At 40.6% G+C, this 12,380-nt stretch overlaps 1 protein-coding gene across 6 annotated transcripts in view; it reads left to right on the forward strand.

Moving 5' to 3' along the window:
* The window catches only part of LRRK2 (leucine rich repeat kinase 2), a 221,783-nt gene that overhangs the window by 26,388 nt on the left and 183,015 nt on the right, over positions 1 to 12,380 (forward strand). For all 6 annotated transcript variants that reach the window (XR_010986405.2, XR_010986404.2, XM_068131309.2 and 3 more), the window contains 5 exons: positions 1,691 to 1,825; positions 3,934 to 4,062; positions 6,073 to 6,192; positions 7,285 to 7,391; positions 9,168 to 9,247. Coding sequence is in view for 4 of the 6 variants with exons in the window: in XM_068131309.2 (XP_067987410.2) it covers positions 1,691 to 1,825; positions 3,934 to 4,062; positions 6,073 to 6,192; positions 7,285 to 7,391; positions 9,168 to 9,247 (571 nt within the window). In the remaining 2 variants the exon portion in view is untranslated. The remainder of the gene's footprint in view (positions 1 to 1,690; positions 1,826 to 3,933; positions 4,063 to 6,072; positions 6,193 to 7,284; positions 7,392 to 9,167; positions 9,248 to 12,380) is intronic.

Here is a 12,380-nt window from a genome sequence, read left to right on the forward strand (position 1 = left end):
GTAACAAAATGTTTTCACACCTTCCAGCTTCACGCCGTCTCCAAGATCCAAGTCAACATTTCCTCCATCTGCAGCTCCCTCTGTGCACACCTTACACTTGAATGTAGCTGCCACACTGGTTAATGACCCTCTCAAACCACTACATTTTTGATGAACCCACTCAGTGCACATTGTACATTGAATGGAATTCACTCCGACACCCTTCCTGCACACAGCACACAGCCACTTCCTAGTTCTTTCCACCTCACCACATGCTTTACCACTTGCCATCACCTTCGTTTTTCCGATATTCACCTTCAGACCTTTTGTCTCCATACATTCCTTCTACCTGTTCATCTTCTCCTTCAGTCCATCCATACTTTCTGCAATCAACACCAGATCATCTGCATACAATAACTCCCACGGTAAACCCTCCTTTGCGTTCCGAGCCAGCACCTCCATCACAGCTACAAATAGTAGTGGACTTAGTACCGATCCCTGATGCACTCCCACCTTCATCTCAAACTCACCACTGTTCCCGTCCGTCCTTACAGCTGTGCGCGCTCTTTTGTACATTGCCATCACTACTCTGATCAACCATTCCTCCACTCCTAACTTCCTCAATGCCCATGTCACTACCAGTGTGGTAGGGAGGCAATACATACTGGGAATTATTCTGAAGCCCTATCTAGATAACACAAGCTCCACTCCACCCCCTCCCCCACGTGTGAAGACACGCAAACACTCTTAACCTGAACATTTACTCTGCTTATTTACATCGAGATGGGTTTCTTCTTCTTCTTTGCGTCACACCTGAAGAATGTGACGTTCTAAAACCTACACATTCCTACTCTCATAAGGTATCCATACTGGAACCTACACATTCCTACTCTCATAAGGTATCCATACTGGAACCTACACATTCCTACTCTCATAAGGTATCCATACTGGAACCTACACATTCCTACTCTCATAAGGTATCCATACTGGAACCTACACATTCCTACTCTCATAAGGTATCCATACTGGAACCTACACATTCCTACTCTCCTAAGGTATTTCATGCCTACCCCCACAAACGTAACATTACAAAATAAAATGAAAAGCAAAACAACGGGCGAATTAACATGAAATTTTGCACGGGATGCGACAGCCACACATAGACAAGACACAATAACATAAATCACGACAAAACCGGTTCGAAAAACTCAACTTTGAGGTGGAAACGATGAGGCAAGATTTTCACCACATGAGCAGAAACCCCCTGAACTGGAGATTATGACAGTTTTGTGTAATGCTGCAATTGAAGCCTGCTGCGACAAGTGACCCTTCTGTATTTTCACACTATTCAGACTTGCCAACTCAAGCTAATTATGCACAAAAACCTTCATTTATTATACAAATTGCATCATCCCTTTATTTGGGTGGTGTATTGGCCAGACCGTTACCTCGATCACTCCTGAAAATAAAAATAATTTGGCAGGCCAATCCGATGCAGAGTTGGTGGGAGCCTACACTATGTTCGGCTGCCCCAGCTTGGAATGGGGGTAACCGCGTCCTATGGCTTGGTTTGTGAGAACAGGGTGTGGTTCCGGTGGTGTGAGGCATGGTATTTTATTATTTTGTGTTATAAATCGTTTTTGTATACCTATTTAATTACTAATGTGGCTTTATCCCATGACTTTTATTTCCCCTCCTTTCCCTTTCACAGTTCCTGAATGTGAGCTTGCATTATTTGTGGAAAATGAAGACCACCGTGTCCTGGCAGCAGCCGTTAGAGGCTTCACGCATCATCCTGTCATTGTTTGCGAGGCCCTGAGCGCATTGCGAATCTTGGCTCTTGTTGGTGTGTGCTTGAGACAAGTGCTCTTTGAATATTTGGGAGAGTAAGATGGAAAATGCTGGGAATCAAGGGACTTTAACCCTCTGAATGTCAGTGGCTGACACTGACACTAACAAGTGTTTTGCTGTCATTGAAATAGCACATCGTATTTCATGATTGTATAATTCGTCAGTCTTTCATAGAGAACCAAAACCTTCAGTGCTTTTTTCACAAGTCAATCAACAAAAATATAACCGATGCTGTGGCTGTGAGATTCCTGCCTTCTTTCACCACATGGGCTTACACTACACGTAACTGAATGTTACTGCTCCACTTCGTTGACTTGTAGAAGTAGCCGTTACTTGGTCCTTTGAAATTACTACAATGTGCTTGTTGGGTTTCACCCACGTCACTCTGAAGTTCCAACATGCCAGAAACTCTATATGCCGCCTGCAGTCCGACAAAAGCTCTCGTTGCATCCTCTTCTGGCAGTTTCTTTCCAACTGTGATTGCAGATCTCCTTTATCAACAACAACAACAGGCTATAAATACACAACAATAGCACCACTCACATCATCAATGAATGCTGGCATTATCTTAATAGTTACAACAATTGCTAAATACTCAATCACAAATGTTTATGAAAGTTCTCTCTGTTGCTGAAATAAGCCAAATGTAACAACAAACAACGCTATCCCACCTAAAGTTAGAGGACATGGTTTTATTGTTGTTGTTTCGTATGCAGCCAGCGGCTGTTGGTTGCATCATTTTTCTGGAAGCCCGGCTTTGCCACTGATGCTGTGACCCTATTTCCAGTAAGCTGGTACTCATTTTTCTGACTTTGGAAGGATGACAAGTTGAGTCAACCCACCTGGTGCTACTTAACGGCACGACAGGGGCTCAAACTCAAGACCCTAATATCTTAAGCCAACCACATTAACCGTTAAGCCAACACCAGGCTTATGGTTTTATTGACAATATGTGACAAATGTTGATGAACGGCCATTGACTATCTGCAGCTACTATCTGCTACTGGTTTTAAAGTGGGATTTGCTGCCATTATTTGCAGTTTTCAGATCTTTTTTCATCATTGTTGTTGAGAAGCATCCCCACAAACCCTGGCATTGGTCTTGAACATTGCTTACCTCAACCTTTTGCCCATGAATAAATAAATTACCCCGTTGTTTATTAAATTAATTAATTATTAAATAATTATTAAAATAAGAAGAAATTAATTATTAATTAAATACATTAATAAATTACCAACAATAATAATAATAATAATATTAATAAAGGAGTCTTATATAGCCCCATCAAGCAGAGTAAACGACCCTCATGGCACTTTACATTATCATGCGAACCGCACACACATGCACACACACCGCACACACATACACAAACACACACACACACACAGACACACCTTCACTCTTGCCCTATTCCTCTCCCTCCCCATTCAAAACCCAAATAATGTTGCCCTGTTGCCCATAAATTACTACATTTAAAGGCCCCAGAATATCCATTCATTGCACCACCCCATGGTAGTGTGTGTGCATTGACCACACTAATTCAAAACTTGTGTGTATCGGATATTTCATAGAGCTAAGTGGAATGCATGGCTGCCTGACATCCCAATCAATCCCCAGAATTAATGGGAGTTATGTCTGGTATTTGTCAAACTGCAGAGCTCTCTTTTACATTGAGGTGATTTTCGAAGGTCTGTCACATTGATGGTCAAGTTGCGCATTATCTGCAATGTTCCGCTTCACGATGATATTCCTTACACTTGATGCTGGGATGACTAGGAAAGGTTAAATTCGTCATGTGATGGAGGTGTCTACCTTCTGACAGCCAATTGTCACTCCTTGTTACAACTCTATTAACATTTCCATGGAAATCGAGGAATAATACCATTTCTTGGATATTTAATGTTATGCCTGTTGATGCAATTCATGATTGTGCAAACAAGATGTGGCAATTCTTACAATTGGAAAGAGGTGTCCTTGATATTTAGATAATGTATTTTTGCTCATTGTTACTTAATCTGCCTGATTCTATCGGCACTCTTAATATCGGGTGTTCATTTCCGCAAGTTAATGAATTGATGTAATTGTTGTGCACTACACATGCAGACGACAACCAGGAGTTGTTCATGTCCAGCTCGGAGCGCTGCTATCAGCTTGCGGCACAGGCGATGGAGGTGACGGACAGTGCTATTGTGGCCACAGCAGCATGCAGCCTCCTGATTGTTCTCTCTCGCCGTAAGCCAATAACCTTGATTGCTTTCAATTTACTGGTTCTTCATTTTTGTAGCACTTGCAGTTTAATGGACAGTTTGAATAGTGGAAGCCATCCAAATGAATATTAAATGAACTGAACCTTTGGATCACTAGGCATGATCAATGTATTCGATAATAAATGAATAATTGTAAAATTCATGTGAATAATGAAAGGTTGTCTGTGTTTGTTTGAAGTTTATTTGATGTTTGTTTGCATTTGTTTGATGTTTGTCTGCAATTGTTTGATGTTTGTTTGCATTTGTTTGATGTTTGTTTGCATTTGTTTGATGTTTGTTTGCGTTTCTTTCTCAAAGATGTTTGCATTGCAGTATATTCAGGAAATCCTCTTTAATTTAGCCCCAAGCCTGGTATCATCTGCAAATTTTGAAAACATACTCTTTACCCTGATAGCCAAATCGTTGATGAAATTACAAACAGCAGCAATCTTAGTCCTAATCCCAGAATACTCCAATGCTTAAAACTTCCTGACATCCTTCCACAAACAACCACCCTTTGTTTCCGATCCATAAGCCAGTTCTCAATCCAGCGTTGCTCCTCTTATCAATGAAACACAAACCTTACTAGAGCCTACGTACCACACTCCAACCAACGATATAAGCGATATTTCATGACTGAACAAATTAAACACCTAATGTTAAGACAACAGCCACAGAGCTACAAAACAGGAAGTGATTGACATCATGACTTCACATCTAATACCTAATTACATTACTTATCTTCATCGTATTTTTCGACACCTAATACTCGATTCTCATGAGCCAATACCTAAATTAATTTATTATTATTTCAATAAAGTAACTCAATAGATAGGAAAAAACATGGTTGCCCCATTAAGGTGAACTTTTGATATAGGTTTGGGTCAGGGGTGTAGTCCTACTGGAGCTTATCGGAACAGTGCTCCGGCACTCCAATTCACCCAAGGCATAGCTTAGCTCGGCAACAGTTAATGAAAACTCCAAATATTCATGATTGGTTGAGTTATTGTGCTTTGTGTGATTTTTTGGCCAAATAATTGAGGTCAAAGCTTGTCCCAAAGCTTGGATATGTCAATATGTTATATGCTTTGTCGAGGGAGCGATATTATAACATTATAGGTTATAGGCAAAAATGACCCGGATGAATTGCCGAATACAGCAAGGTCTAGAAGCGAGACAAACTTTCCAACCATTTCATATCCAGATTTAGAGAATTATTTTATATATTTGCAAAAAGTATTTACACCCTTGAAGATGTGAAGGCATGGAAAACTTTCGATTTCCACAACAATGAAGAATGAACACTGGCAGACGGGACAGGACGCCCAGTTTAACATCCATCTGAGGGACAGCACACACATTGATGAATCTCCCTGCCTGTGAAACACTGGGATGCCTGTGAAAAACTGGGATGCTTGTGAAAAACTGGGATGCCTGTGTAACACCTGTGTAACACCGGGATGCCTTTGAAACGCCGGGATGACAGTTTTATAGCTGGATTGGGATTCAAACCCAAGATAGACAGCTTAGAGGCGAGTGTGCGTACCTCTAGTCTAGGCCATCCTGTCAGCCCTTACCACATGGTACTAAATAAATAAAATTAATTTAACTTCTCTTTATTTCTTGAATTACATAGTTTTGTCGAAAAACAGTGGATAGAGAGTCGAGACTAACTGATCTGACTTTATCTTAAAAGTGGATTCTGAATTGTGAGATGAAGTGTGTGTGTCAACTGTTAAGCTTTTGTTTATCATGGTAAAATGTGTGTACTGTATTTCATTTATCACTCCTTTTGGGGACTCAAATGGTTAGTGTCATGTTAAAACTTGATGTGATGGTAGATCTGGCGATGACATCACGGCCGCCATTTTTGAGGGGCTCCCGTACCTCAAAATTTGGCACTACACCACTGGTTGGGGTATATATCTCTTTGGCTGAATGTGAGCCAAGTGTTTGTTCATACGATTTTAAAACAGTTTGATTCTTTTTCTCTCAGGTGGCTTTGGGAAATTGCACGTTTTGCACGAAGTCCCTGGGGTGGTTCTGGCTGGTTTACGTCATTATGTTCATGATGGAACCCTACAAAGCACTGCATTAAACTGTCTCTCGAAGCTTGGTGAGTCAATTGATGTTTTATTCAGGGACAGGATTTTTGGCTCATCTCTTTTTCTGTTATTTTTGATATGGCCAATGATGTGCAAGAGAAATATGATGTACTGTACTTTATATTCAACTATGGCCATTTTTTAAAAGATAGTGGAACTGGGTGATTTTTTTTTTTTTCCTCAAAGTCCTGATTCTGATTCCTCGGGGCTGGTTGACCACTTCACTCTGTCCGATTGATTTATCCCAAAACGAATTATCCTGTGCATGCTACCTTATTCAACATCTCGTGTCGATCTGTGTCCTTCTTTGTGTTTTTATGTTTGATACTCTAGTAGTTTAGTGTATAATGACAGTAATCCTTCCACATGATTCCTCCAAGCAGACTTCATTATTTTTATTCCTCCTCTGCTGCTCCTTGTTATTTTTCGTCTCCCTTTTTATTCTCATTGCCCACACATCCTTAAATCCAATAAATGCAAAACTTTTCTCATCTCATTTTTCTGTTTCCATTCCTATGGTTTCTTCACTCCCTACCTGGTCTTATTCTTTAAGTATCTTGCCCTCTCTCTGAGTCGCACACTCTCCGTCATTGATAGCGTTACAAATCCCCCACCTGAAGGGGAGGGGGGGAGGGAGTTCCTTTTCTGACAGCCAATTATCATTAATTTTTGCAACTCCGTTAACATTTCCCTGGAAATTTTGTACTGTTAGGCTGGCACTCTGACCAAATGTTGGGTTAATGCCCAAAATGAAACTGCCCCGTGATGGAGTGATGGCGTGCCCAGGGTTTGTCCTCGGCCAGCGCGTTTCGTTCGCGACCTGTCGAGCGGGCCCCTGCACTCCCTTCAATGAGTTTTGTACTTAAGAAGAAGACGTTGGATGGATTGTGTCGTCATCACAGCATTATTGACAAGAGTTGCAGGAAAACTTTGGTAGATTCATGCAGTTGCTTGTAAAAACTGCAGTCCATCTTGTCAAGAAACTCTTTGAAAAACAGCAGATGTATGTCTGGTGATGAAGGTTTACTTTTTGTTGTTGTTTCTTTCTTTACTTTAGTTCATGTTCACACTATTGTGGAACATTGTAGTGATGTTTCTTTCAGCTGGTGCAATATATAAGTTGGAAGAAGGAGGTATACGGGAAAGTTGGTGGTGGGTTACAGAAGCCAGCCAAGCCCTCACATTGCACAGGAATAATTCCCTTGTACAGGTGAGATTGCCAATATGTTACCTTCGGGCTCAGTAAAGCAATGGAGTGTAGAACAAGGTGATTTTTAAAACTTTGGTGGTGCGTTAAGTAAGAACCATCGAATTAGGATAGACCGTAACCACAAGCTTTTCATTTGCATATTTTCCCTTCCTCATCACAACTGAGGGGCTGTCAACAACTTCTCACAACTGGGTATCGATTGGCTCGCCAGAGGCACGGTTTTGCTTTTCTTTTGTATATGCTTGTTATATATTCGATTCGTTTCATTAATTAGACATTGTTTCTGAGTAAAATCCAGAGGTTGGCTTCGTTGTCCAATTATGGATCTTACTAAAATTCACCATCGGGTTGTCATCAATATTTTTTATGCAAATAAGTTGTCAGCTCAGATGAAATCTAGTGTTGCATGGTGGCCGTATGTGGTGAAAATGTGCCCTCATATTCGACTAAGTGTGGATACCAACCCCTTGAAGATTACCCAAGTCAGGAAGGGCCAGCCTATGCGATTGTCCCCACAAATCTTTGCCAGGTTGAGGCATTAATGATGGAGGATTACCACGATGAGCCTGCTGGTCCAAAATGGACTCGTGACGCTCGCGCTTTGTCTGCCTTGACTTGGTGCAGCAGCTGCACCCGGCTGTCGGATGTGGTTACAGCTCGTGCTTCTCTTGGGTCCTGTCCGTTTTGGCCTTGCCATTTATCCACTGGTTAGAAATAAGCTATTATTATCTCAAAACATATTGATGTCATTGAATCCAACTTATAAAAATCATCATTAATCAATAATGAAGTATCTTCATCCATCTTGAAGTAAATCCTGCAGAGATGTTTGACCACAGCAATTGGGATTAAAATCTTGTACCGGAAGTTGGAATGCTTGATAGAACCCACTTTGAAGATGCTTTAAAACTTCAATATCTGCATGAAGATTTCTTGATAGAAATTGATGCTGTGAAGATAATGACTCTGTAAGGAATACTTTTCGTATGATGTAGGAATAGAACCTGTAGAGCTGCACATGTGATTTATGTTTTTTGTAATGAGGGTATACAGAGCGAGGGTATCATGAATGTAGAGCAGCAACGAAGGCTGGAAAGGGTGGAAATGCGAATGGTTCAGTGGATGTGCGGAGTGTCGTTGAGAGAGCGAGGAAGACAAATGATGAATTGCGAAAGATGATGGGAATAGAGCCTGTGATTGATGCTGTGAAGAGGAACAGGTTGAGATGGTTTGGTCATGTGTTGAGGAAGGATGAAAGTGACTGGTTGAGAAGAGTGATGGAAATGAATGTAGAAGGAAGTAGAGGACGGGGAAGACCGAGAAAGACTTGGCTAAAGATGGTCGAAGAAGGAATGTGGGCAAGGGGGTTAACAAGGGGAGATGCAGAAAATAGGGTAAAATGGAGAAGATTGTCATGGGGACCGCAAGGCTAACCCCCGCTCTAGCAAGGAAAATGGCCTTAAAATGCATGTTGTTGTGTTGTAGTTGTATACAGAGCAGTGTTTGACAAAGCTTGTGTGCAATGCTTAGATTTATAAGAGTTGGTGCTAGATTTGTAATTCTTTCTTTAAAGTTGTTTAATTTGAAATTTCACTTTCATCTGAAGCTCAGAGTAGAGCTTGTAATATACCACCTGTTTACAGTACTTTGGTTTTCTTTTACGCAAATTACAATGACATTTGCAGACAATGGACAAACACAGATGGGAGAGCAAAGATGCCAACCCAGTTTCATTTTCATAATTGTGTGGATTTTGTGATTTTTGTTTTCCTGCAGAAAAGCGCATGTGAGGCTCTTGTCACCTTCTTCCAAAAATGGCCGACAGAGGTTTACAGAGCCAGGGCGACCGGCCAATGGTAAAGAACATCGCAATGCATGTTACATCATCGTATACCTGTAGAGGCTGCAAAGCCACTTGATTTCCCTGAATGTTTCATTGTAGCACAGATGAGTTGATCCATTATCATGATATCCCATGAATTCATGCTTTTTTGTGTGCATTGCATTACCTTCAAAACTTTGTTTCTTCTTCGTTAATTTATGATATTCATTGCAATTTTTACTTTGAAATACAGTGTTCAGAATTCAACAATTCAAATAACTTTCAGAACATTTCAGGTAAAATGAAGAACGAGTCTTGCTGATGAAGGCTCGTGTCGATGTGCATTGTCGAACAGGTAGAACAATGGATGGAATCAACAGAACGTTGATCGAATTATGCTAACCGCTGTAAGGAGGGGAGGAGAAGCTGACCTTTCAGATGTTAACCCTTTTCCGGAGCAAAAGAGGGAGAAGGGATAGTGATAGTGGTCCAAATAATTGATATAAATTATTATAAACAATAACGGTCCTAGTACTAATCAACGAGGTTCACCACTACTTAACCTCCCAGCCTGACATCCTCCCATTCAGAGCGACTCTTTGTTTCCTATCATTAAGCCAGTTTCCAATCCAGTTGGCTACTCTCCGAGCCACTCCGCAAGACCTCACCTTAGCGAACAACTCTCTACGTGGTACCTTATCAAATGCCTTCTGAAAAATATCGATTTATTGTAAAAGTGGACAATTTCACGTTACATCAATTTTCACACATTTCGCGCTATAACGGAGAAGCACAAATTTAACAACATGCGAATATATTTGCCTTTTTCAGAGAGATTACACTACCAGAGCACTCAAGGAATGCACATGCTATATGCATACAGTTACCTTGCCCAGCACGTGTGGCGTAGGTCTACGCAGTTCGCAACTACAGGGCTGTACTTCAGCATCCACACTTAAAAGTAAAATATGCTTCATTATTTGAAGCCAATTTCAAAAGTGGAAGAACTTCAATGTTTTTCTGAAAACCTGCAAGCTTGATTAAAGCAAGGCTTGATGCACCATCTGTCCGTGCCACTATTGTGGAAATATTAAAAGCTGGAATGGGCGAAAGTCCCATAATAGCTTGTGGAAACAGCAATGTCGAGACCGGAAATTGGAATGAATAAAAAATATCCAATGCTTCAGGGGACCATTAATTTACTAATCTCTCTATTCAATTAACTATTGATTTGATGTACACTTTACTGTACTTTCCTGGGGTATTTTGCAATCGCTATTTCATTGGTTCCGTACAGTGCTTCATTGGTTCCGTATTTACATTGGTTCCGTACAGTGCTTCATTGGTTCCGTATTTACATTGGTTCTGTACAGTGCTTCTTTGGTTCTGTAGTTACATTGGTTCTGTACAGTGAGCTTCATTGGTTCCCTATTTACATTGGGTCTGTACATTGCTTCGTTGGTTCTGTACAGTGCTTCATTGGTTCCGCATTTACACTGGTCTGTACAGTGCTTCATTGGTTCTGCATTTACACTGGTCTGTACAGTGCTTCATTGGTTCCGCATTTACACTGGTCTATACAGTGCTTCATTGGTTCCACATTTACACTGGTTCTGTTCAGTGCTTCGTTGGTTCTGTATTTACATTGGTTCCATACAGTGCTTCATTGGTTCCATATTTATACTGGTTCTGTACAGTGCTTCATTGGTTCCATATTTACATTGGTTCTGTACAGTGAGCTTCATTGGTTCCGTATTTACATTGGGTCTGTACATTGCTTCGTTGGTTCTGTACAGTGCTTCATTGGTTCCGCATTTACACTGGTCTGTACAGTGCTTCATTGGTTCCGCATTTACACTGGTCTGTACAGTGCTTCATTGGATCCGCATTTACACTGGTCTGTACAGTGCTTCATTGGTTCCGCATTTACACTGGTCTGTACAGTGAGTGCTTCATTGGTTCCGCATTTACACTGGTCTGTACAGTGCTTCATTGGTTCCGCATTTACACTGGTTCTGTTCAGTGCTTCATTGGTTCCATATTTATACTGGTTCTGCACAGTGCTTCGTTGGTTCGTATGATTTACACTAGGTTAATTGACCTTAGTTTATAACAAGGAGAAAAATACATGAAATATCATAGCCCCTGTGGTTTTAGCAATTTTGCTGTACGGAGTTAAAGGCCGTCAGTTGGCCATCTTTGGTCAGATTACAAAACAAAATATTCTGCATATGCATACTCCCATGTATTCTTTTTCTGCCAAGTTTGAACAAAATCCGTCCATGCATGGCTGAGAAATGGGGACACATTTAAGTAACAAAATAGCCGCCAGTCGGCCATGTTGGATCTGATCTCGAAAAGCATTGACGTGCATATGTAAGCCATCATTCATTATCTGTTTGTCAAGTTTTAACAAGATCAGTGAATGTATGTCTGAGAAATGGTTGACTTGTTCAACTCGGGTTTTTTTTACAACTAAAATTTACACTTTGACATTTTTTACACTTTGACAGAACAGATTTCGAAAAAATCCACTGCACTTCCCTCCTTCACCCTATCAGAAACTGTTTCACAACACTCCAATAAATTTAGAAAACATGAACTCCCTTTGGTAAATCCATGCTGGCTACATTTAATTAATATTTATCTTTATGGTTTGCAATTTAACCCATAATTAGCATGTCTGCCATCTTCCCCACAACTGAAGTTAAACTAAGTGGTGTATATGACAATTGCGTATTGAGATATGCTAATTGCCGTGGGAAGCAAGGAGAAGCTCCTTGGAGTGTTAGTCCTTCCTGCTCTGTGGCTCCGATGAAGGTTTAATGCCTAAAGGCCAAAACGTCAGCTTCTCCTTGCTTCCCATGACTATTAGCATACCTTGATCAACGATCCGTTAATTCCATCCAATATCAGGTAAATTTTGTAGTAACTTGTGCTCACTCATCCCTCCATTATATTTAAAGATGGCATCATTTGGTACTAAAAATAGTTTGTTTTTTGCCTCACCAAAATTCCATCTTTTTGTTCCAAGGGGTTTGTTCTCAAAACAACTTCAATAGATGGAGTGCTACTCGGTATAATATTGCCTTTTGTGACATTATTTTACCAACCACATTTATTGTGCTTTTGCATGTGCTTGTATTTAAGGCCGAGAAAAATATATT

Source organism: Myxine glutinosa, chromosome 11 (genome assembly GCF_964187855.1).
Source record: "Myxine glutinosa chromosome 11, kmMyxGlut1.1, whole genome shotgun sequence".
NCBI classification, from domain to species: Eukaryota; Metazoa; Chordata; class Myxini; order Myxiniformes; family Myxinidae; genus Myxine; species Myxine glutinosa.